Source organism: Onychomys torridus, chromosome 22 (genome assembly GCF_903995425.1).
Source record: "Onychomys torridus chromosome 22, mOncTor1.1, whole genome shotgun sequence".
Classification (NCBI taxonomy): domain Eukaryota; kingdom Metazoa; phylum Chordata; class Mammalia; order Rodentia; family Cricetidae; genus Onychomys; species Onychomys torridus.
This window is the reverse complement of record NC_050464.1, coordinates 25,223,044-25,250,327: the sequence shown is the minus strand read 5'-3', so window position 1 is coordinate 25,250,327 and position 27,284 is coordinate 25,223,044. Positions and strand designations below refer to the sequence as shown.

General features: G+C 43.9%; 1 protein-coding gene across 2 annotated transcripts in view; it reads right to left on the bottom strand.

Moving 5' to 3' along the window:
* Tmem132d (transmembrane protein 132D) overlaps positions 1 to 27,284 on the bottom strand; it is a 627,566-nt gene that overhangs the window by 171,169 nt on the left and 429,113 nt on the right. For both annotated transcript variants that reach the window (XM_036172409.1, XM_036172408.1), the window contains one exon: positions 18,615 to 18,798. In XM_036172409.1, coding sequence (XP_036028302.1) covers positions 18,615 to 18,798 — 184 coding nt within the window. The remainder of the gene's footprint in view (positions 1 to 18,614; positions 18,799 to 27,284) is intronic.

Genomic DNA, 27,284 nt, shown 5'->3' with positions numbered 1-27,284 from the left:
AGACTTATACAATGGACCAGTGCAGTAAAATTTCCCATGAAGATTCCCTACAAGCTGGTTGATCTTCATGAAAACACAAGTCCAAAAAAATGAGACATTCAGGCTCAAAGCCACTCTTTCTTGTCAACCCTAACCCAGAACAGTTCTGTGGCTATGAATGAAGTCTGGCAGAGTGACTCTGAACTGAGAAGTGAAGAGACAACAAGCCATCGCTTCTGAGAGTTCTCAGCACTGGATATTTATACCCAGGAGGCTCCTGGAGAGGCACAGTGCTCTGCTGGAGCTTTCTTAATCCTTCTCAGATGGTAACCCTGCTACCCAGTGTCTTACAGTCAGGAAGGGCTGAAACATGGTCTTGGAAGAGGCCAGGGTGGGGCACACATAGCAAGACTTACTGAAATGCCTTGTTATGTGTTCCTATGTCTTGTGAAGATCCACAGGTAACAACTGTGAGGTTTCAATAGGAGATATTGATATCCAGAGTAAGTTTCTAAAAGGTCACCATCTTCGGTGTAGAGAAGAGGATGGTGAGGGGGTGGACGTGTGAGTGAGAATGTGGTGGGGCAGCTTGGAGGACATCAGCATTGGATACAGGGACAGAAAGATGGTTTCACCATAGATGGGAGGCAAAATCAGCAAAGCACGTAGCTGGGTTAGAGATAATGCCATGGGAAAGAAGATTCAAAGGGCAACTTGAGAGGGACAGCTGTCACTCATGTACTCAACACTGTAAATATCTTCTAACACATATCTATCACCCATGTATTATCTATTATCTATATATCAATTAATCTGTTATTCACTATTTATATATCATCTCTCTACTGTATCTTTATCAACTTCCTATCAATTATCTATCTACCTGTATCTATCAATCAGGTATCTCTATCTACTTTTGGTCTTGCTACCTACATGTTATTCAGACTATCATCTATCAATCTATCTTTCATCTACCATCTACCATCTTTCTATTATCTGCATAGTTATCTGTTTACCTTCCTATCATTTATTTTTATTTTTGGTCAATCCACCTATCCACCATGCAGTCATGCAGTCTGTGATCTAGAATCCATCCATCTATCTATCTATCTATCTACCTACCTACCTACCTACCTACCTATCAACTACTTATCTATAGTTCATATTATCTATCAATCATCTATCATCTATCTCTATCATAGTATCTATATCTATCCATTTGTCATCTATTCTATCACCTATCTGTCTGTCATCTATCCACATCTATACAGCATCTGTAGCTGTGTTGTCTTTCTCTTTCTCTGATCCACAGCCACAGCCTTCACAATCCTCTGCTTATCTGCTCTGTGTGGAGGAAGGCCTGCTTTACCCAACAGGCTGTGCATCACTCTCTGTCCCAAGAGAAGAGTAAAAGACCAGATGATCCCTACTGGAGGTGTTGTGGAGGGAAAATACACAGGCTGTTTCAAAACACATTCTGGCTAATATTTCTAGCAAAATGTTAAGAATTCTATTAAACTAGTAGGGCTGGCATAGTGCTTTTTCATAGACAAGAAGAGGTAGAAACTTGCCATAGTTGCCACGCGTCAGAAGCATGGACTTTCCTTTCTGTGGGTCTCATGTGTGTGGTCCTGCTATTCCAGAAGTTTGTGACATCACATACCTTCCACTGAGTTGAGCTATGGCTTTGCTTTATCATCTTGCTTTGAGGATCAACATATCTAGAAGGATCACCATCACCCAAAGATGGGACTAGGCTTCTGCAGCTTGCTTCTCCTGAGGCATACAGGCATATTGTATCACACATGCATATATAGGGCTGTGGTGGTTTCCCAAGTGCACACAGACTTCAGTCTGGATGATTTAGAAGTACCAGCCTGGTAATCTGATAGGTTCCTTCTGGTCATATGTTATTCAGTAACTCTTTTCAGGAACCTCAGTTTTTCCATATGAAAAGTGGTCATGGTACAAGTCATCGTGGCCCTTGTTAGAACTCTCCTCAGCTCATTTGACACTCATATATTTTCTCAGTAGTTCCACTGTTTATTATTATTATGATTTCATTACTGCAAAAGGAATTCCTTTAAACAAAGGATGGATTTTTCTTAAAGATTATATTTTTTATTTATGTGTCTGAGTGTCAGTATGTGTATCATATGTGTGCAGTTCCTGGGGAGGCCAGAAGAGGGCACTGGATCACATAGAGTAGGAGTTACAGGTGGCTGTGAACTGCCTGATGTGGGTGCTGAAATTCTCCAAGAATGACAAACATTCTTAAATGCTCAACTATCTCTCTAGTTCACTCCCTTAGATTAAAAAAAAAAAGTTACACTTATTTATTTATGTGATGTGAGCGGTGGGATGCATGTGCCACAGTGCACATGCAGAACATAGAGGACAACTTGAAAGAGTTGGTTTTCCCCTTCTACCATGTGGGTTCTGGGGATTGAACTCCAGCTACCTGTATGGGCAGCAAGTATCTTTATCTGCTTAGCCATCTCACTGCCCTTCAAAAATGGAAATTTCTAGAAAGACAAAGGTCATGGTGCCATCCTTCTATTAGAATGTGACAATGTCCACTTCTTTCCATTTCTTCTTTTTTTCTTATTTCAACACTGGGGATGGAACTCAGGGTCTCCCACACAGGAGGTAATGCTTTCTCCCATGTTTGCTGCTGAAAGGTTGAGGATAAACTGAGATCTGTGAACTGTGACTTGGAAAGGTGCCTGCCATTTCCCTCAAAGGGTGGCTCCTGTGTATCCTCCCATAGGGCAACATTCTTGATGTTTTAGAGTCCTGTTGTCCACAGGGCCTAAAGAACCACTCCCTTCCACCCCAGCTCATGTCTCTCATGGTTTTGCTATTACTAAACTTTGAGTAGCAACTTTTCCATCTTTTCGTCTTTGTGTGTGCACATATGTACAGGTGCATGCACATGTGGAGGTCAGTGGTGGTTTGTCAACCATTCTTCACTTTATTTTTTTTTAGACAGGGTCTCCAGGAACCTGGAGCTCCCTGATAAAGCCAGGCTACCTGCCTGTCAGAATGAGGATCTGCTATCTCTGTCTCCCCAGTGCTGGGATTCTAGACATCCCTGGCTTTTTATGTGGATGCTGGGGGGTCTGAACTCAAGTCTTCATGAATATGTAGCAAGCACTCCTTTTCTATCTTTTTTGATGGACTCAGAAACTTCCCTGACAGTCAGGATCATTCCATTTAACACTGGTTAGGCAGCTAGTCACATGGGCATTGGTCATCGCCAACCCAGTACCTTCCACACATCCAAACAGAAAAACAGACGGACGAGAAACATCCTACATCAGAAGAATTAACAAGCTGGCGCGAAGCTAAGTGGTGAGCCAAAGAAAAATGAAATTGATTCTGAAATCTGGCATGATTGTGGAGGAAGGCACGATTAGAAGTCATTAGGACTTCGATTTAAGAAGATGTTCAGGTCACCCTGATAATGTTTGTTAAATCCTTTCTGAAGGGAAGGTCGCCGGTTACAAATAAATACATTTCAGAGCGTTAACTCCTGTCTGAAGCATAATCTTCAACATTTAATAGCGCCATCCCAACTCTAATTTAGCTGCTGACAGCCGGCTTTGCTGGATGGACGTGTCTGCCTCACCTGTGGGCACATCACAGTGGGTGTAAAGGCTGAAGATGGGAGTAATGTGTTCCAGCTATACATGTGTGTGTGTGTGTGTGTGTGTGTGTGTGTGTGTATGTGTGTGCATGCGCTTTATGAACAAGGAGTGGGTGGAAGGGTTCTTACTTCATTTGTCTCTATTATCTTAGTTTTTCAAAGCATCTTTATTGGAAGTTTTCTTTTTCTTTCCTTTCTTTTTTACTATTTTTTCTTTTGAAAGTTTTAGGGTTGTTAAGTACATAAAGTGGAAAGCAGTTGACTCCCTCGCCAAAGCTTTTGTATAGTCACACTCACCCTTTGTTTTTCTGTGAAGGATTTTCCAGGCCACCTTCAACCCTCTGCATCAGTAACTTGCCTTTCTTCAGGTAGCCAACTGCCCCGACAGCCCGAGAGTTCATGAGATGATAGCAGTATCTCATGTTACTTGGCTTGTGGTGATCTCATACTATTGGCTAAGATGAGCCCAGGAGACCTGCCCCTGGACTAGTCAATAGTCAAGGGTCTGTGTTTGTTGGTAATTATGGGAGCAGCCTGGCTTGTCAGCATCTGAATGAAGGGAAGGACTCCCCCGCCCCCCACAGCTGAGGAAGGGCTAGTCCTTAAGAGCCAATTAAGCCATCAGTGGCTGGAGATGCATCTCAGACAGGGGAGGGAGCATAAGCAGTGGGAAAGTGGGACCCCACACTTGGGGCCTGTTGCCTGTGGAGACATCACCTCATCAGGTGGGAGGTCAGCTCCGTGTGTGAGTGTATTGAGGGGCTTCCTGCCTACAGAATTCTGAAGGTGTGGCAGCTGACCCCTGAGGCCTGATGAGTATAAGAACAAGGTCCGAGCTGGAGAGATGGCTCAGAGGTTAAGAGCACTGACTGCTCTTCTAGAGGTCCTGAGTTTAATTCCCAGCAATCACATGGTGGCTCACAATCATCTGTAATGAGATCTGGCACCCTCTTCTGTGTACATAACAAATAAATAAATAAATAAATAAATAAATAAATAAATAAATAAATAAATAAATAGAACAAGGTCCTTAGGCTTTGGGACTAGATAGAGGTAACCAGCTGGGAGGAGATGGGGGGAGTTTGGGGGGGGGAATGGGAGCAGAGGAGGAACAAGAGGGTGCTTTCTACTCTGTAAGGGGGAGGAGGAAATGGCTTCTATGTCCATATCCATGGTCTCTCTAAAGCAAAATGGGAAATTGCTCTTGAGGAGATGGGAGATTATGATGGAGAGGAGAAGCTGGGGGGAGCCAGAGGGAGGGACTAGAGTATGACACGATCAAGACACATTGCATATATATGTATGTAGATACGGATATGAATATATATACACATGAAAAATTTTAAAAAGGATATACAATCATTTTTGTTTAGGGTAAGTTTCACAGATAACTCTGGAACACTCTTTAGGGGTTCAGAATTTCAATGTACAGCCCCCGGCTTGCTTTCTGTATTGAAGGCTGTGAAGCCTTTCAGAGGTACAGCGTGGATGGTGAAAGTGACTCTGTAAGGGGCCGATCTTTGAAGGTCATGCCATCTAATAGCTCTCTCAGACACTTTTCACCTCCTGATCCCGTCACTAGGTGAGGGGTTTCCACCTCACACTCCAGCTGCCCACTGGCCATGCCCACCATGGTGGATTAAAACTCATGAAACCCTGGGCCCAAATAAACCTCTCTCTTCTTTTAAGTTGCATCCGTCAAAAAGTTTGCTACAATAACAGTAATGAATGCAGTGTCTTAGCCATTCATTGACAGACTTGTAAAAATACACAATTGTTTATCTTCCCCCCATTTCTCCCAGGCTGGAATGTTACGAGCACCAACTTCCAATCAAAGGCTAATAAAAGTTTGTCCAATTGTTACCCAACTAGACTTTGCTTATGCTAAAATATCCAAATTCAGACTTCAGCATCCATTGAAAATTTCAGTGTTCCTAGCCTTTACCAAGAAAAGTAAACTTATTGGAAAAAAATGTTGTGTGAGAGAAAAATTATTAAGGTCAACACAAGTAGACCAGTTGATAAACATGTGATGTTGCCCTTTGTGCTGATGGAGACATGGTTGGTAATACACATGTATTGGTTTAAAAAATATTTTGAAAGTGGTTATTTCTCTCACTAGGAAGCAGTTTCACCTTTGGATAGGTGCCAACACTATTACAGATGGAGGCTCTTACTATTTCAGGTTGAACTTGGGTGCTCTGTATTCTGATGTATGTTATAGCCTTTGACTACGTGAGCAGTGAGTGACATCCAATGTATCACAGGAAAGCAAAGCTAACCATTGTTCTGATTGGGTGCTGGTCTTCATGTATTGCCTTCAAAGACCTGATTCTTTCTCTTTAAAAAAATTTATTTCTACTACTATGTATAAGTGCTGTGTGTCTGAGTGTGGATTCTTCATAATTTTGAATTTGAGTTTAGGTGCTATGGTTTGAATGAGGAATATCCCTCACAGACCCTAGTGTTTGAGCAGTAGGTGGCGCTGTTTTGAGGTTAGGGAACCTTTAGGAAGTGGAACCTTGCTGGGGGAAGTACATCACTGGTATTTGAACATTTATAGCTGTACCTCACTTCCTGTTTTCTCCCTGCTTCCTGAGTGTGGATGCAATGTGACCAGCCAGGCTCATGCTCCTACCACAAAACTTTCCTTTCCTATTGCCATGTTTTTCATGCCACAGATTCTCTCCCCCTGGAACCATAACCTTAAGTAAACCCTTTCTCCATTAGGTTTCTTTTCTCAGAGTGTTTTACCACCAGAAAAGGAAAGTGACTCAGGCAGGTAGTCTCTGTTGCAAAATACAGATTTCATGGAGATGACATGGTGGTGGACTTGGCAGGTAATGTGAACGCCTGAAATATACACAGGCTTTCCATGCTATATGTCTGTTCTGAAAACAATCTCACCTTCTGGTGTTGGCTGCCAAGATCCTGGGCACTGGGAACAGCTTTTACATAGTAATTCATGGATTGGCTCTGAGCAAGAGGAATCTGGAAGTTACAACTGTGCCTTGGTATCTGTAGGGAGGAGCTCCAGGCACTTACTCCAAGGGGCTCAAATCTACAGATACTCAAGTCCCTTTTATAAACTGGTGCAATGTTTGCACTTAGCCCATGCATCCCTCTGAGTTCTTCTCTGCTTATTTATGATAACCCATGGAAACCACGGCCCCAAAACAGAGAAACAAAGGGAGGAGGGAGATGAATCGCCATCTTTCCCTTCCCTGCTGTAAGTTCCTCTTTCCCTATTAAGTTTCTCTTTCTTGGTTATCACAACACCAAAAAAGGGTAACATGGGTCCACCCTAATTTGTGACAAACTTTGACCAATCAACAACTATTTCTGTGCTTGTAGACAGTAACAGGACACCCAATCCCAGCATTAGGAGGGTCACTTGAGGACCTTAGAACCCATAGATATGAGGAAGACAATTATAGGAATGGGTATTCAAACTCAAAAATAAAACCCAGACCCCTTAGAGTCAATCAGAAGCTTCCCAGCTCCAGGGGTCCCTTGAGAAGTTTGTAACATTTGCCAATAGACATTTATGTGTTGTGGTATCATCGTTTTGTACACTGTGAAGATATGTCTCTGCCTAAGGTGCCTTCTGATTGGTTAAATAAAGAGCTGAATGTCCAATAGCTGGGCAAGAGAGAATAGGCAGGACTTCTGGAGAGAGAGAGGAACTCAGGAAGAATCTGAGGCACACAGGATTTGCCAGCCAGACACAGAGGGAGTCAGATATACAGAATGGAGGAGAGGTAAAGAGCCACATGGCAGAACATAGATGAATAGAAATGGGTTAATTTAAATTGTAAGAGCTATTTGGGAACAAGCCTAAGCTAAGGCTGAGCTTTTATAATTAATAAGTCTCCATGTCATTATCTGGGGACTGGCAGTCAAAAGAATATCCTACAAGAAAGTTCGACTACATTAATACCTTAGGTTGAAGTGTTTTCTTTTCCTTTAATTCTTTAACTGATGGAGACAAGGAATCCACCTGGCAGCCAGTATCATGTTGCAGAGCAGGTGCTGAGAGAGTCATCATTACACATCAATGCATGGGGGCACAACAGCATCAAAAGTCCCTTTATATTCCATACACATACAATGCTTTCCCCCTATATTTTGGATCCACAGAGAGCTGGCTGTATCTGCAGATACATTGCCCCTTAAGTCTGTTTGCAGGTTTCTTTTCTCAAGTACTATTGACTCTTTTGCAGCAAGGCTCATTCATTTAAGTTGAGTTACTGTGATGGAGAAGGTAGGACCTGCAAGATGGAAAATATCTACTACCTATTGCTTTGCAGAGAGCAACCACCAACTGCCCATAGCTATCTCCTGAGAACGGGAAGTATGCACCCCTAAAGACTAGAAAATAAAGGAAACATACAAGGCCCAGGAAGTCAATGACATAAGATTTACAAGGCACTGTTTCCAAGGTTACACACATAGTTACATCTGCTAGGGAGAAAAAACAGACTGGTCCAGCTGCCTCCAGGTCAGGCAGAGAAAGCTCCATGGATGGAGCACATACTGGTGACACTATTGACTGGCATTTGGTGACATAGCTCTCTTTGAGTCACCGGTGCTCTACAAGTAAGCCCAGTAAACTATGCTTCACCAAGTTGGACTTGGATGGAATCTGTGCTTCCGTCTGTTATCAGTACCCTCCCTGGGAGTGAGTGGACATTCATTTGTCTCTTCCAGAAAAGGTCACGCAATACCAACCCTACTGTGACAACCCTATTTGAGCTAAACCTTCTTTTACAAAGCATTTTCTTAATATTTTAGTTTTATTTTTAATCACGAGTATGCACGAGTCTTGTGTCATAGTGTATATGCATAAGTGCAGGTGCTCTTAGAGGCCAGAAGTGTTGGATCCTCGGGAGCTGGAGTTATAGATGGTTGTGAGCCACCTGATATGGATGCTGAAACTGGACTCGGGTCCTCACCAAGAGCAGCAAGTGATTTTTAACGGCTGGGCCATCTCTCCAGCCTCCCCAATAAATATTTATGTAGGAAATGAAACAGGACTTACTTAATTACTCTGAAATAAGAACCATATTAAGGGCTACACCACAATCCACCGATGCATGTACTTAAAAATCAATATATGATTTTAACTGAATTGTAAAGCAAATAATTTATAGGAAAATTGTACCTATCTGAATGCATCCATTAGGGGCAGAAATCACTCCTTTCGATCTCTGTGCTGTGATGCGATGTGAATAGCAGGAGATGACCGGGTGCTTGTATGGGAGTCACAAACACCACAGCTTGTATTTTCGCTTGTACTTAATTGATAGAGTTGCCTGTCAGTAGCTGGCAGTCTTGACAGAGATCACAGCCATTGTGATAAATGGTGATCAGCAGCATAAGACATCTCTCTACTCGCTGGTTATTTTTTTGTCAATTTGACACACATTAGGGTCATCTGGGAAGAGGGAACCTCAGTGGAGAAACTGCCTCCTTCAGGCTGGCCTGTGAACAAGTCTACAGTGGGGGCATTTTCTTGATTGATGCTGGGTGTGAAATGGTCCAGCCCATTGGGGGTGGCGCCACCCCTGAGCATATGTTCCTCTCAGAAAGCAAAATGAGCAAACCATGGGAAGTAAGCCAACAGCACGTGTTTCTCCATGGCCTCTGCTTCAGTCCCTGCCTTGGCTTCCCTCACTGATGGATTGTGACTGGGATGTATAAGCCAAGTGAATCTTCTCTTTGCCACATTGGTTTTGTTGTTGTTTTTTATCACAGAGACAGAGAGCAAACTGCAACACCTACCAAGAGCTGCTGAGATATTAGTGGGCAACAATCCTGTCTGTGAACATCATAAAAGAAAGATTCCAGAGGTGTGGAACAGGGCAGGAAGACCAACAATGGACTCACAGTGAAGAAGGAAATCAGCGACTGTCTCTGCAGAGAGCATGGTCTTGCCTTCTGCAGCCCCAAACTGAAACATCAGAGATGCCCCATCTAATCAGCTAGTGACTGACGCAAGGATGCAGATTGACATTGATCTTTCAAAGGTCACTGTTCGACTCCTCTCTCTGAGCATTCAGCACTTGATGTCATCAGACATTGCTACGGCTGCCATATTGGATGGCTTAGGCTTCAGAACACTGATACCATTATATCAAGAAAGCCCATTATGTTTTCCTGTCCAGTCCAGACTCACGTTTGACCTTTGCTTCAAACACACATCTTGTCTGTTCTCCAAGCAAGTCTCAATGGCTCTAATAGGAAACATTTGAGAAATCCCATTTGACGCTACTATCACCATTGCATCATTGTCTGAACTCTGTCATCCTTTCATCTATTTCAACCTCTGGCTTCCCCTCCAAAAAATAGATTCTCATCCTGGCCTTCAGAGTGATAGGCAGGAAGACCTGAGTTTGTATCCCAAGTGCCTACGTAAAAAGCCAGGCATGGCTGTGGGTCTTTGTAACTTCAATATTGACCCTGGAATCCTGAGAGCTCACTAGCCATCGAGCCTAGAGGAAACTGTGAGAGTGTGGCTCAGTGAGAGACTGTCTCAAAGCAACCAAGTGGAATGTGATAGAGGATGACACTGGTGCACACCTGCACATTCACATACATATCACACACACACACACACACACACACACACACACACACACACACATTACATATCCATATACAAATAGACAGTGAGTCAGATAAGATTCAAGCATCCACAACCAGAAACTCCATTCCATGAACTAAAGCTGGTAAGGACATATGCCATTCAGCTCTTACCAGCTCTGACCTCAACTCCTGGCACTGTCTTCCCAATTCACAACTCAGATACCTCAGATTTATGCCATTCAAAACACTCCATGTCTTTTGCTGGGACATGGTGTCTACTTTTCCTTCTTTGTGGGCACACAACACTCCTCATGTCTTCATGCAAATATCACCTGCACAGGCGCCTACCTCACTTGGCCCTTCTTCATAGTACATTTCGGTATTTCCTCTGCAGCACACATATGTTGGCTCTGAAGTCATCTTGCTCAGTTATTCTTGACTTATTTACCACCTGTTTCTGCTGGGTGGAACATGTGCTCTGCTATCTCTTTAAGGCCAACACTGGTACCTGGCACTCAGTGGGGACTCTATAGATGTTCCCTGAGCAGTGAGTGCTATTGTGGTGTCTACAAAATGAATCACATCATGAGCAGTTGTTTGTGGAGACCAACTGGTTATACAACAGCTGGGGCTGTAATAACTGCACGGCAGTCAGTAATAGCAATAGCCCTCCTGTGTTCATTTAGTATCACGTACCTACAAAGGCACTGTGGTTCAGCAACCGCCTTACTGTTAGTCACCTCTGGAGAGGACACTTCATTAAATAAGGAGCACCAGAGGCAGCTCAGGGGGCTGTGAAGAGAAAGCAGAGGCTCTGTGTCTAACAAAGGGTTCATTTTCAAAGGGCTTCTCCAAGTTCAGCATGATTTCTCTGTCTCTTACTGCATGTGTGTGTCTCTGAGTTTGCATTTCCCAAGATCACCTTGAACAGTGCACTTATCAACACCCCTTTGAAGTAATCAACACCCTCCCCTTATACAGATCAACATCTTCTCCTTGTGCAAATCAGCACCCCCTCACACTGATCAATATCCACCCTTGTACCTATCAATACCCTCCTCTTGTGCTGGCCAACATTCCCATTGTACCGACCAACACCCTTTTGCACAAATCAACACTTGCCCCTTTCACAACACCCTTTTGCACAAATCAACACTTGCCCCTTTCACAGCACCCTTTTGCACAAATCAACACTTGCCCCTTTCACCTATCAACATCTCTTCTTATACCCATGTCCTTGTACCATCTGTGTACCAACCAACATCCTGTTGCACTGACTGATACTTCCACACCTGTCAACACCCTTCTCTTGCACTGATTAGCATCCCTCCTTGTACTAATCAACACCCCCTCCCTTGCACTGATCTACGCACGTGCCCCTCTGTTCTCACAATGGGTGAAGCACTGTGAGCTGGTCATGAGCCTGGACTCTGGACTCAAGCTATCTAGGATCTGACTTGGCTCTGCACCTTAATTGTACATCTTGAGGGCCGGTTGCAGGCTCTGTACATCCCCTTCCACTTGGGAAATGTGAGCAAGAAGCAGTGCCCACAGCTCTGAGCCATGATGGAAATCGCATGAGTTGAAGTATGTTCTGGAGAACGAAAGGCCTCACCTGGTACCCAAGCAGCAGTTCAATGCTGCCTCTAATTATCCAGGCCTGTTTGGGGAACAGCAGCACTCAACACACATAAAAAGAAATAAGGTGCCTTAGAGCAGTGACTTCCTTCAAGGGCCACAGCAGCATCTTAATTTGCACTTGGCGGCAGAAGCATGAAAATGAAAGTGCTGGTGTGCTCTGCATTGTGACTGGATTTTCAAAAAGTCTGAGTAAAAACAACAGAGGGGCGCTGGCGTGTTAATTACCAGGCCGACATGGGGAAAGAATACCATGGAAAGTCAAACAGAAAGAGGCCGGAATCTGCTTTTATGCCCAAATAAAAGGAATTCTCATTATTGGAGCCAAGAAAGAAAGATTCCTTCTATCATCTAAGGCTCTTTCCCAAGTCCTGATCTCAGCAGTTGATGGCTATGGTGTGCTGCATAGACCAATTTCAGAACTCCTGAGAGATGATGATTGAGTTCTTCTGTCTACAGACTGTCCACTGATGTGTGTGTGCAATGGGTGGTGGGACTTGTTTTATACCCATGTCTTGGGTATCTATGTGGGTGGATGCTGTGCTGCTTTCTGTTGGGTGTATAGATAAGAGAATACCCTGGGCTGAAGGCCAATGCTAGTCCTTAGTAGAGAGACACAGCAAAGTAGATGTACTAGACAGGATTCTGGTGGTAAAGAGATGACCAGTTGATATAAAGTTTTATTCACTTAAGTACAGAAATGTACTAGAGAGAGTGAATTTTTTAAAAATGCATTTCCTGAGAAGTTTATGGGCTAAAATTACAATGTTCTGAAAGCTGGGAAGGTATTGTCTGCTTTGCTCCATAGCAGGGAATTTCAGAGAGGGTTTAAGGCCACACAAGTGTTAGAGAAGATGAGGACTTTCTCATAATCCAAGAATCATCCATAGGAGGAAATCACTTGGTATTCTTGAAGCTGGAGAGGTGGCTCAGTAGTTAAGAGCACCGACTGCTCTTCCAGAGGATCTAGGTTCCATGCCCAGCACCCACATGGAGGATCACAAACATCCATAACTCCAGTTCCAGGGGATCTGATGCCATTGGCTGGTCTCTGTGGTTGCTGAGCCCATGTGTGCTTACACACATACACGCACACACACATATACACTTATACATGTTATTAAAAAATACATCTCTAAAAATCCTCAGCATTCAGCAATCCTCACCAAGTTTGTGTAGGGCCTGGCTGGACAGAGGTACTTGATGCCTACTTATGTGGGTTGTGGAACTTACTGCTTCTACTGTTCACTCCTGCTGAGGAGAAGAAAAAAGTATTTAGCTATGAAATACGGTGTGCCAGATGCCTTGCACCGGAGTCTGGTAGCTTCTGCTTTGAGAGAAAGGCTGGAGACTGAATGGGTTTAGGCAAGTTTTTAAGAGACAGAATGAAAGGACAAAGGACTAGAAGGTTCCATCAAAGTAATGCTTAGGTCCTCCTAAAGCATCTCAAGTTTGTCTGCTGATCATTATAAAACCCAACCAGCAGAAGCAAGGGCTTGCTTGCTGCCCTTCAATCCCAAGAAAATAGCAGCATCAACCAAGATCCTCTTGAGTGTAGACATCAAGGAAGACCCTTGTAATGAGGTAGCATGGCAGGTGGGCTAGGAATCAATGATTCCTACAGTTAGCATTGAAAAAGTCAGAATGTTCTGTCAAGCTGCACTTCACAAAGGGTCTTAGAGTTTCTATTGCTGTGAAGAGACACCATGACCATGGCAACTCTTATAAAGGAAAACATTGAATTGAGGTGGCTCGCTTACAGTTTCAGAGGTTCAGTCCACTATCATCATGATGGGGAGCATGGCAGTATACAGGCAGATGTGGTGCTGGAGTAGTGGCCCAGAGTCCTATATCATGCAGGAAACAGGTAGTCAACTGAGACATTGGGCAGTATCCTGAGCTTAGGGAACCTCAAAGCCCACCCCCCCACAATGACACACTTCCTCCAACAAAGCCATGAGCACACCAACAAAGCCTAAGAGTGCCCTGTGAGATTATGGGAGCCAATTAAATTCAAACTACCACAGTGGGGGGGGGGGCGCGTTTCACTCTTGATTTCTCACCCTGAATCTCCATGGCACACCCCTCAGGATCTTTAAGCCTGGCAGTCACATGCAAGGCCTTGATGTCACATGCAAGGCCTTGAGTCCCATTCCAGGACACACACACACACACACACACACACACACACACACACACACACACAAATAAACAGGCAAAGTCCTTTGCACCACCACTACAACTACCATGAGACATCACCACACCAAACTTCCTTGGAATTAGAGCCTCTTTCTGATTATTGTCAAGGATGATATGCTGTCTGTTCCAACTGTTATTTCTGGATTGAGTTTTATCTCAAGTCTCAGATCAATAATAGTCAGCCTTAAAACTTAAGAGGTGAATATGAGACAGGAAGCAAAACAAGAAACTGGTTAGGAAATGGTCTCAGGAGACTTGTTTTTTTTCCAGTCCCAAGAAAGAGTTGATGAAGCCCCTTACCCATGTGCTGAGCTGACAGCAATTCCCACAATGACAACACTCAAAACAGCCACTGCCCCTAAAGGAGTGGAAATAGGGGTTCATTGAATTTTGAAGAGCACTTATTAGTGAGTTTTTTAAGGACTCACTAGCATTTCATTCCCAGCACGGAAGTGCAGGCCAGTGTCTCTGTCTCTGAAGCATGGGATAAGCTCAGAATTAGTTTTATCACAAGTTCAGGAGGCAATGAGGAGAAACCACTACCATCTTGAAGCTATGTGCCATGAAGGAGCCTCCCAGTTCTTCTGAGAAATGCAAACAGCATGCCTCATACCAGACCCTGCTGTGTGCTCACCACACACTTAACAGAAAGATGCTCACTTAATGAGCTTTTCTCTAAGAATGTCCTTCCTTGGAGGGGGGGGGGGGGCACTTCACCTTCAATACAGCAAAGCATGATTTCTTGCATAGCAAAAATTAAACTCATAGAAATGTGTGATTGGATTAAGAGAGTACCAAAGCTTTCAGAGACCTGGACATGGGGGAGACTTTGTCTCAGTTTAAAGATTTCCTGGAGGGGCAATTACAGAACTACTGAGAAGCAGGGGTGTGACTTTTGCCCTAAGCTGGTCTTTAAGCTTTCCTGGTGTCACAGAAGCATCTGCCTTTGGCACCATCTTGGTTTTCTTCCTTTTTATCTGGATGTGCTGTGTTGGGCTTTTGTATTATTCACAGGCTTTGTAAGAACAAATAAAGCAGGTGTGCATTTTCCTCTTAGAATTCATTAGGAGAAGATGAGAGATTTTAATTATGGAAAAGATCGATAGATTTGACCACATTAAAAATTAAGCAAGGGTTAGGGGCATAGCTCAGCAGTAGAGAACCTGCCTAGAATCCCCCATTGAGGGGCTGGGGGTGTGGCTCAGTGATAAAGTTCCTGTCTAGAATCCCCTAGTGGGGGACTGAGGTGTGGTTCAGAGTTACAACTCCTGCCTAAAATACCCCAGCAGGGTACTGGAGGCATGGCTCAGACACTGAGCACTTGCTTAGCACAAACAAGACCTTGGGTTCTTCCTAGGATATATATACATAAACAAACAGGCAAAATCCTCTGCACCACCCCCTAATGTGTGAAATTAGGAGGGGAAGAGTAAATTGGTAAGATTCATGTGACACCTCAACCAAAAGATGGATATCCCTAATACTCAGGAGAAAGTGGATTTGGACTCAGTGACCCTAAGGGTTCGATTCTGTTAAACAAGAATGTAAAAATAGCTAATGCCAGCAAACCTACCCCTAAAATCTAATCTTCCACCCTCTTCATACAACTTTTTAGCTTTAGAAAAAAAATAAGATGCTGAATTCCCAGTAGGACAATAAAATGGGCAAAGGACAAATATTTAATAATGAAATAAAAAAAATGTAACTCAAGTAGGGCAAATTAAGGAGACACCGAGATTAGATGTTTGCTTAATAAATTGTCTGTTTGAAAAAATTAATATTCTCTGTTGGAAAAGTTGCAGGGAAATGGGTATCTTTACACACAGCAGGTAGAATTTGTAAATTAGTTAAAACTTCCCAAAGGCAATTCTATAGACATTACAAAAATGTATTACAAAATTACACATCCTCTGACTCACATCCTTGAATTAAAATTTATGTCTAAAAGTTTACCTCAGGGGATCGATGAGAGATACCTGCAAAGGTTTCTCTATCGGAACACAAACCACAATATATTTTATAATAGAAAGCATCTTTATAGCGTTATAGAGTTATGGTAGGGATTTTTAGGCACGTGGTTTATTGCTGTCTTTATTTTATTCCTATTTCTAATGTGGAGGAATGTCTGAGGACCTGTGAGGAGCATGTGTCTCAGAATGGCTCAGCTGTCTGCTTTCCTACCACTGGGACAGCTCACCGGGTTAGGGGCAGCCTTGGGCATTCCTTCCTTCTGCTGTTACATCACTCTCTTTGGCCTCCTTTGCGACATGGCTGAGTTCTTGGCTTAGAAGATGGGTGGAAAGTGTCATGCTGAGTAAAAGATCACATTCCATCTCTTGTCCCTCAGCCCGCTGGACACAAGGTGGACCTGGTTTTAATAGAGTTAAAGGTTGTTGAGAACCCTGGCAGGTTTGAGGGGAACTTGACTCCAGTTCTCTGCAGGAGTGGTATGCACGCTTAATGGCTGAGCCATCTCTCCAGTCCCAACATGACTGTTATTAATTTGGAGGGTCACAGGGATAATAATATGCTTGGGGTCACTCAGCTACCACATTTGACATCCAAGCCACTGAGCCACCAGACAAGCTCCATTCTGGGCACACAAAGAGAGTAAAGTTAGAGCAGATGCCAAGCCCAGCAGACCAGTATGACAAGGTCTTTTGAAGAGCAGACAGAGAACATGTACTAACCTTCTGTTTACCCTTTGCCTTATAATTCTTTCTACACATGTAGCCAGAATGCTTCTGAAAACAACAACAACAACAAATAATAATAATAATAATCATCATCATCATCATCATCATCATCATCATCATCATCATCCTACGCAACTCCCCACAGCCCTCCCTGCAGTGACTTCTCACTGCATCAGACCCCAACTCTTCAAGCTCCCTTCTGGTATGCATACCTCTAACTTCAAACCCTCACCCTAGTTTACAGATCTCTGTCTCTCTATCAGATATCCCTTGGTGAACATACAAATGAGCAGAAGCAAAGCCATTTCATAATGGTAACATACCACCTATGGGAAGTATTATTTTATTAACTGACAAAATGCCCTAGATACAAGACAGGGGTGTCAGAACTCAGAACTCTCTCTTGGGCTCAGACGTGGCCTCTCAGAGAGACTGCTGGTAGCTCATCAAACCCAAAGTGTTTGAATCTGGTTAATTCAGTCCAGTTCAATGATCGGTGATGCCTATCTGCTGCCTGGCTTGCAGACTGTGAAGAACCAGGGCACGTGTTCTTGGAGAATGTATAGCCTTTTTGTGGAGCGTCCTTTGTACCCTGCTGTCAATAACAGAACAACCATAATAGTAGCTAATATTTACTATATGTCTACAAGAGGCTGGAGTTCTCGTATGGACCCATGGGTTACTTATTTATTTATTTAGCTTAAGTTTTGTTGGGTTGGCAATTGAAATCTGCCCTGGCACATGCCAGGTAAGCATTCTACCACTGAGTTCCAGTCCTGGGCCCAGTGACTATTTCATTCTCTCAACTAACTACTTGCTATGATTTTCATCTACCCTCTAGAGAAAAGGGAGTTGAGGATCAAGTAATATATGTTTGTATGCTGTGCTGGTTAGTTTCTTTTTTTTTTCAACTGGATGTGAGCTAGAGTCTTTTGAGAAAAGGGAATCTCAATTGAGAAAATGTCTCTATCAGATTGGCCTGGTGGGCATGTCTAAGGGCCATTTTCTTGATTGATGATTGATGTAGGAGGGTCTGTTCCACTACCCCTGAGTGGTGCTACCCCTGGGCAGGTAGTCCTGGGTGATATAAGAAAGCAGGCTAAACAAGCCATGAGGAATAAGAGAGTAAGAAATATTCCTCCATGGCCTTTGTTTCAGTTCCTGCCTCCAGGTTCCTGCCTTGAGCTCCTGCCCTGAACTCCCTTGGTGAAGGACTGTAAGCTATAAGTAAAATAAACCCTTTCCTCCTCAAGTTGCCTTTGGTCCTGGTATTTATCATAGGAATAGAAAGCAAAATAGAAATGACTTGTAAATGAAGACCAGAACTGAGTTGTGTTTTTCTACCTTACAGGAAGGTGGCTAATGCCATTGGAAGACACTAGACTCTCAGAACCAAGATGAGTGATTCCTTGAACCCCATTCTTCTCTCCTGGAGATAAGGACTTCTTGCAGGGATACCCCATTACCTTTCTAAACCTGTTCTCTTGGTTCCTTGGGGCAGTGTTTAAGTCATTGTGATGTTGAATAGAGAGTCCAGCCTTCTCTGCATCTCAGGATGACATACACACTTAAACCAAGTGCTCTGGACAGTTACATACATTTGAAATCCTTAAGTAATCCACATTATATCATACACGTTCATCCCATAATCCATAATAGTCATATAAAGATGGTCTCATAACTACCAACTGGACTACATTTTATAAATGCAACTTAAGGAATATCAGTTAGCATATTTAAGGTGGGCTATTGGCAGTGAGCTTCATGCTCCCATTCTTGGCCCACCCTGACTGACATCCTTGACCCCTAAGCTTGGATTGCAGCATGGAGCCTTCCCGTTCCCAGTTCCCCAAGGGCTCTCTTACCATTGCCAGTGGTATGACCCCAATCAAGTCCTTCTGGTTCACATAGATCTTGGACACCCCCAAGTCAGATGTGATGTCTCCTGGGTATTCAACCTGCCACGTGACAAGCTGTGTGGTGGGTGGGTCACTGGGTCCTTCAATCTCGATGTCAATCTGCATGACTTCGTAGGAGGCATCCTCCACACTATGGAGTAGGAATGAAGGAAAACAGAGGTGAGTGACTGAGAGGCGGAACTCACCTGGGTCGGTGTGGATTTTCACCGGCACCTGTGCTCGGGTGCTCCAAGCCTTGAGCAATTTAAGGACAAGCCACCATGCTTGCCAGCCCTTGTCAGGGCTCTGACATCATCATTTAAGGGTAGTTCCTTCTTTTGAGCTACTCAGCATCCCCAGGACAGTAGCTGTCCTAAACACTATCTAAACACTCTCTGACCCATTTTCCACCAAGAATGGCTCTTTCTCCAATTTCCAGAAACCTTTGCACTGTCTATGTTGGTCTTAGCTCAAAGCCACAGCCCATTCAGTCGGAGGCAGATAATTTTAAGGATGCCATGGCCTCTTGTTCTACTGATGGTAAGGCAGCATTTTGTACAGACAAGAGTGTGGGCTCAGGGATCAGCTCACCACTGATAAACACAGAGACGTACGTCATCAGCTATCACCCAGAGACGGGAGTGGCTGTGACAGATGCTAGTTCTAGACATCTTAGTTCCCATAAGTACATCTCTGGAAATGGATCCATGCTCGATGACCAGAACTATTTTAACAGCCTTTGGCTACTTTCATTCACTGGCTCCTTTCGCCTTTTCAAAATTTCTTTCTAGTGCAATGCCTGCTCTTCTAGGTGACAGGTGAGAAAGAAAATGGTTTCATGCCAGCCTTTCTTGGGAAGAAGATGAAGGAAGTGTAGGTGAGAACTCAGAGGGTTATCTGAGAGAGGCTCTTAAAGTAACATTAGCCAACAGATATGTATCTAGCGACTCTATCTTCCCAAAGGTGCATTTGAACACCAACATTCGCTATTATCATCCACGGTGCTTTTTCATAGAGGGCCAGTTTATGAAACCATGTCGATGACAGCACCCAACATGCAATCTCTCACTTGGAAGCTCAGAAAGAGCCACCATGAACACACAAGGTTAAGATGGCTGATTGGAGATCATGAGATTGAATAAACAAAAGCCAAGATAAAAGCCACCAATACAAGAAACAAGAAAAAGACCCACAGAGAACAGAAACAGGGGAGGCAGAGGAAGGCACTCACATCCCACCCCACCCCCTGCACCATTCCATGCCAAGATACTCTTACCGTCTTGGGCCCTGCTCAAAGCATGTATTCAAGAACAGCGGGTACCAGCTATCATGAGAGCCTGGCAGTTTGGATGCTGGAAACTCAAATCAGAAGCTGAATTCAATGTTTTGGGGGATGAGGTTGGGGGTGGGGAGGGGGCAGAGCACAGTAGACTATAGACACAGTACTAGAAGACAGATAGAGTAGTCCAAAGTAGGGAGATCCAAAGTGCATAGCCCATCGCCTGGACAGGAAGGAAACCAGGGTTGGTGGAAGTGTAAGCAGAACTCGGGACTGATGGACACCATAGATGCTCAGCAGCACACACAGAAGTAACAGCAGCAGAAAGGTGACCAGGGCGGTTTCCTCTCAGCACCCTCCACCTCCCTAACACCCACCCTCATGAACTCTTACAGGAGCCTGGGAAGTATGTGGTGGGGTGTGCTACAGTTAATCTAATAGATCGGAAAGGACAAACACAGCGGCTCTTCCACATTCCCTCAGAGACTCAGGTACAGGAAGCCCTGTGCTGCTCAGATTCCTCCCCATCCCCCCACCCAAAGCACCAGAGATGGGGTGTAGTTTGCAACCTGAGGAAATCAGGCAGGGAATGATGGCCGGAGGTGTCTCTGACTTAAAGCCTGATACCTGCAGCCTCACCCTGTCAGTGGCTGAGAAAGCGCATCTCCCTAGCAGGAAGTGGTACAGACTGAGGGTACACTATCTTCTGTTATAATTCCTTATAGACAGGATCTTACTGTGCAGCCCTGAACAGCCTGGAACTCTCTATGTATACCAGGCTGGCATCAAACTCAGAGATCCACCTGCCTCTGCCTTCTGAATACTAGATGTAAAGATGAATACCACCAAGCCTAGCTATTTTATTATCCATTTAACTTTTATTGTTTGATTTTTGTTTGTTTACTTATTATATTTGAATTGCATATATTTATTTGTGTGTGTGCATGCACATGCACGCACATGCGCGTGCATGCTACCACATACATGTGGAAGTCAATGGAAGTGCAGGGGTTGGTTTCTCTCCTTCCATTAATCAGGTTGTAAGCCTTGGCAACAAGTGCTTTACCCACCAACCCCTCTCTCCAGCACTTATCATTTTAATTCAAACTAATTTGGGGGGTTCATAGAATGTCCACTTCTGGCTTTTGGTTGTTCATTGTGTTTTAATTTGTATCTCACTAGAAAAACTTGTACTGTTTTCTCTTTCTTCCTCTTCATCCAATACACAATATTCTTCTTGCGACTCATTATGTACCTAACCACACACTGTCCTCTCATTCTGATTATACCTCTTCTTTCTCTCTTGCCCATTCCTTTTTTACTTCACTACTTAAATATTGAGACCATTAGCGCTAAAAAGTATCTAAAACCAAATTGTTGTGGGCTTTTTGTCGTTGTTGTTTTGTTTGCAATAGGAACCCCAGTGATACTGTATCTGAACATTCTAGAGTATGCAGGCAGAGGTCACACGTGTCTTCCTATGCTGCTGTTATTCCTGGGACCACAGTCAACCCACTGTGTATGCGCTACTGCAGTCAGCTCTACCTCCAACCCAAATCCACACAAAGACAAGGTGACCCATCATGAGACTCACAGAAAAGGAAACAAAAGGAAGTGGGGGCTTTGGCTCAGTGGCAGAGTCCTTGCCTAGAAAGTGTAAGGCTCTGGGTTCAATCCCCACCATTGAAAAAAATAAAATAAAATAAAACAAAGAAAGAAGAACACAATTAATAAAAGATAAACTATGTCCTGAAGAACACATGTATCCTAACAACTGAATAAGTCATCCAAAGTGAACAAAAGCCAGGAACTAGCAATGCACATTGGTATCTCACAAGCTAACATCTCAACACCAGAACACAGAGATGATAAGATAGTTGAAATTCCAGGCAAAGACATCAGAGTCTTGCTTTCAAAACTAATCAAGCACCACCAGAAGACTCTAATGAGTAGTAGAATGAAGAAAGAAAATCCACTCAGGACCCAGACACGAAAGTGATCAGTGTGGGTGAAATGCTCAGTACCTTGGAATGAGGATTTGAACATACAGAGGAAAAAATCAGCCTGTAAATCAAGACCCTGGAATAGAACCACACAAATTCTGGAAATGGTGGCACACACTTTTAATCCCAGCACTCGGGAGGCAGAGCCAGGAGGATCTCTGTGAGTTCAAGGCCAGCCTGGTCTCCAAAGCGAGTTCCAGGAAAGGCACAAAGCTACACAGAGAAACTCTGTCTCAAAAAACCAAAAAAAAAAAAAAATCTGGAAATGAAAGAATCAATCAATAAAATTAAAAGAAAAGACAATGGAAAGCACTGGACACAGACAACCACAGTCAGAGGAATGGATTTCAGGACTGGTGGACAAGGCTGAGACAGTGCGTAGACATATACAAGAAAGAAAAGTCAACACCAAGGACAACAAAAGTGTGCGAGAACTCTTAGAAACATTCAAGAAACCAAAATAAGAATTCCTGAGGTAGAGAAAGGATAGAACAAAGTCTAAAGGGCTTAGATAATTAATTTGATTACATTAGAGCTGAGAGTTCCTGTGGTGATATTGTGTTCCCCAAAATATTGTGTACCCTAATAAACTTATCTGGGGTCAGAGAGCAGAACAGCCACTAGACATAGAGGCCAGAAAATGGTGGCACACACACCTTTAATCTGTGAGTTCAAAGCCACACTGGAAACAGCCAGGTAATGGTGACTCACGCCTTGAATCCCAGGAAGTGATCGCAGAAAGAAGAAAGATATATAAGGCGTGAAAACCAGGAACTAGACCTGGTTAAGCTTTTAGGCTTTTGGCAGCAGTTCAGCTGAGATCCATTTGGATGAGGACTCAGAGGCTTCCAGTCTGAGGAAACAGAATCAGCTGTGGAACTGGTGAGGTGAGGTGGCTGTGGCTTGTTCTGCTTCTCTGATCATTCAGCGTTCATCCCAATACCTGGCTTTGGGTTTGTTTTTATTAATAAGACCCTCTAACAATTCATGTTACAAGTTTCCCGAACTTTGAGGAAGAGATGGACATGTAAGCACAGGAGATATTGGGAAGCCAAACAGATATGTTGAGAAGAAGCACTCCATGACACATCACAGTACAAGACAGAAAAATCCAATGGAAAACACAAACAGCACTGACAGCCGCAGTGGACAAATCACCACTCACATACAAAGGCAGAAACATTAGAATAATACCAGATGTCTTACCAACAACCCTAAAAGCCAGGAAAGCATGGAATAAACAATATGTTTCAATCACTAAAATAACCACAGTTGCTATACCTTGTAAAATCGGGGGAGAAATATGACCACTGTAGGACGAGCAGAAGTCAGAGAAATGGATGCCAATCAAGGAAGCCTGGCAGACCATCCATAAAGGAATATTATAGACACAGGAAGATGACAGTTTCTCTGTGAGAACACAGGACATACTAGTGTCTCATGAGAGGAACAGATGGATGGAGGGGAAGGTATCAATACAACACATCAAATCACAAAGAGGAGGAAGGAAAGAACGATCAATAATCCAGCTGTCCTCATTTGCTTTTCACTTGCTGAGATCAAACACTGTCTAAAAGCAATGTGGAGAGTGAAGGCTTTATTTGGCTTACAGGTCACAGTCCATCACAGAGGGAAATCAGGGTAAGAATTGAAGCTGAGGATATGGAGGAGTGCTGCTTACTGGCTTGCTCCCGATGGCTTGCTCAACCTGCTTTTCTTACACAGCCTAGGACAACCAGCCCAAGGGTGGTCCACCCTAAGAAGGCTGGGCCCTTCCACAGCCAACTGAAATTGATAGAATGCCTCCACAGACTTGCCCACGTGCCAGTATGATGGAGGCAATTCCTCAAATGAGGTTTCTGCTTCCCTGGCATGCCACATTGACAACTGAAGCTGCGTCACAGACCCTTCAAATATACTCCACAAGCCACAACAGAGAGAGAGAGGGAGAGAGAGAGAGAGAGAGAGAGAGAGAGAGAGAGAGAGAGAGAGAGAGAGAGATTTGTTTCAAGACACTTTGAAATCAACTTTGCCTTCAGGGTCCTCTGCCGACTCTCCGAGTCCTGTGATGTTTCCGTAAATCAAAGTGGAGGCATGGAAACTGGAGCATGAGCTGTGAATGCTTTATCCACACGTCGCATTGGGAGAGATCAAAGACCACATAGACATCGACCCTTGAGCGGGAGCAATATGAATAACTGAGAGCTCAAGTTACTAAGTCTCCCAGTCTCCTTTCTGCTGTTCTGCTAAAACACTCTGAACAAAAGCAAATTGGGGAGGAACTGGTTTACTTCGCTTACATGGCAAGGTCACACAGTCCATCACTGAGGGAAGTCAGGGCAGCAATTCAAACAGGAACTGAAGCAGAGCCCATGAAGGAATGTAGGTTGCTGGCTTGCTCTTGAGATTATGTTCAGCTAGTAGTCTTTTTGGTTTTTTTTTCAACAAGGCAAGTGTTTTATTGGCGAGTACTAGTCATCTTTGATGCTATTCTTTAGTGAGTTTATTCTGTTCAGTCTATTTTTGAAGGTAAAGTTCTAAAGCATATTATAATTCTCCTGATATACAATAATACATAGCTTTTTTATTAAGAATTTTTTAATTCATTTTACATACCAATCAAAGATTCTCCTTTTTCCCTCCTCCCACCCCTTCAGCCTCTCTCTGCCAGCCTATCCCCCATTCCCTCCTACAAGAAGGTAAGGCCTCCCATAGGGAGGCACATTTAGTAGAGGCAGGTCCAAGCCCCTCCCCCTGCCTCAAAGCTGTGCAAGGTGTCCCATCATAGGTTGTGGGTTCCAAAAAGCACCCTGGTGCACCAGGGATGGATTCTGATCCTACTGCCAGGGAGCCCCTTAAACAGATCAGGCTCCACAACTGTCTCACTATACAGAGGACCTAGTCCAGTCCCATGCAGGCTCCACAACTGTTGGTCTAAATTTCATGAGTTCTCAGTGGTTGGGTTCTCTCTATAGATTTTCCCATCATGATCTTGATGCCCTTGCTCATAGAATCCCTCTTCTCTTTCTTCAACTGAATTCCTTGTGCTCAGCCTGGTGTTTGGCTGTGGATCTCTGTATCTGCTTCCATCAGTTACTAGAGAAAGGCTCTATGATGACAGTTAGGGTATTCATCAATCTGATTACTGGGGTTCAAGCCAGTTCAAGCACCCTCTCCACTATTGCTAGTAGTCTAAGCTGGGGTCATCCTTGGGGATTCCTGGGAACTTGCCTAGCACCCAGTTTCTTCCTATCCCCATGATGTCTCCCTCTATCATGGTATGTCTTTCAGTGCTCTCCCACTCCATCCCTGTTACAGCTCGATCATCCCGTTCCCTTATGTTCTCATTCCCCATCCTCTACCCTTTATTTCCCCTTCCTAGGACAATCCATGCGCCCCTCTTTGGGTCCTCCATGTTAGCTTCAGCTAGCATTCTTATACAGCCCAGGACCACCTCCCTAGGGATGGTGCCTCAACAGAGGGTTTGGCCATTCCATGTCAATAATCAATCAAGACAGTTTCACACAGACATGACCAAAGACTAATCTGATGAAGACAATTCCTTAGTTTACATTCCCTGCTCCCAGGTGACTCTAGGTGTGTCAAGCTGACTATTTAACCAAGACACTAGTCAACACATCTTAATAATATCTGTATTTGTTTTTCTTTATTATAGATTAGAAACCAACATATTATGGTATGGCTTTAAGAAGCATTCTAGCGAGCCAACTTCACTCTGCAGCCACCCCCACATGGGCGACTGGCTTCCAGGGTGTGTGTGAGTGCTGTGGTAGCATGGTGACGTGGGTGGGGGAGACAGAGAGTGAAATTCCACTCCCAACTTAAGCTGCTCCAGATGGCTCTCTGAAGTATGAATTGGTGAAATTTTAAGAAACAAAAATAAAGCCAGAGGTGAAGGGGAGGGAGACTGGTCTAGGACATGAGTGACTCTTTTCTTAGGAAATCCTTTGAGATATATTCCCAGTACCCCTTTCCATTCACTTTCTAAAAGGTCACCCAAGTGCAAGATGTGTGATATTAGGTTAGAAACGGTGGATCACAGATCCCCCCATCCATTCTGTTGTTGCCCTGTGCCTGAACCATAGGCTTTAGATGCTTTTATTGCTAATGATCTGTGTCTGGCTTTCCAGACATTTGGTCCTTAGCAAGTGGCACTGCCTAGGGAGGCTGTGGAAACTTCAGAGGTGAGGGCTAGGGATCGAAACTAGCCACGAGGGGTGGGCCTCGATGGTGATCTCTACTTCTGGCCTTTGCTTCTTGATTAGCCAGGATCTGAACCATTTAGAACACAGGCACCTGCCACAAGCCTTCCCCTCCATAACAGACTGTAGTCCCTGAGACAAGGAGTCATGATAAACCTCTCAGGAATGAGAAAAATAACTAGGATAATTCTTTGGGAGTTTTGAGAGCCAGTTTACAAGATGTGAATTTTTTGGGGGGAGGGTTATTTTCTGGGACCTCACCATTTAGCAGAGACTGTGGGTGCTGAGGTTGGATGATCCACCCCTTGTCCCTAGAGGAGTCGAAGGGAGGGCAACACTTATAGTTGAGCACTCCTTGTGGTAGCTACACTTTGTGGGGAGGGCCACTGTCTTGGGCTGGATCATCCCTCCTAAAGCCCTCAGTGGATTGTCACAAACACTTCTTCACACATTCATACACTAATAATTCCTTATCTTATTGGCTCTCCTATGGAAAATGAATTAATTTTCAAAATAAGGAGGATATCGTCCTATTTAGGATAGGAATCCTAAATTTAGGTGTTTTTTGTCAATTTGACACAGCCCAGGGTCATCTAGGAAGAAAGGACCTCAACTGAGAAAATGTCCCTACCAAACTGGCCTATGGACAAGCCTGTGACACATTTTTTAAAATGTATTTATTATGTATACAGTGTTCTGTCTGCATGTATGCAATCCATAAGAGGGCACCCAATCTCATTATAGGTGGTTGAGAGCCACCATGTGGTTGCTGAGAATTGAACTCAGGACCTCTAGAAGAACAGCTAATGCTCTTAACCACTGAGCCATCTCTCCAGCCCCCCATATTTTCTTGATATGAGAGGGCCCAACCCACTGTGGTTGGTGCCATCCCTGGGCTGGTGGTCCTGGACCTTGTAAGAAAGCAGGCTGAGTAAGCCATGGGGAGCAAGCCAGTAGGAAGCACTCCTCCATGGTCTCTGCTTTCGTTCTCACCCCCAGGTTCCTGCCCTGACTTCTCTCAGTGATGGTCTGTGATCAAAGGTGCAGCCTAGTAAAAATGCTTTCCTCTCTGGATCACTTTTGGTCAATGTTTCATGAAAATAATCAAAAACAAAATTGGACAGAAATCAAG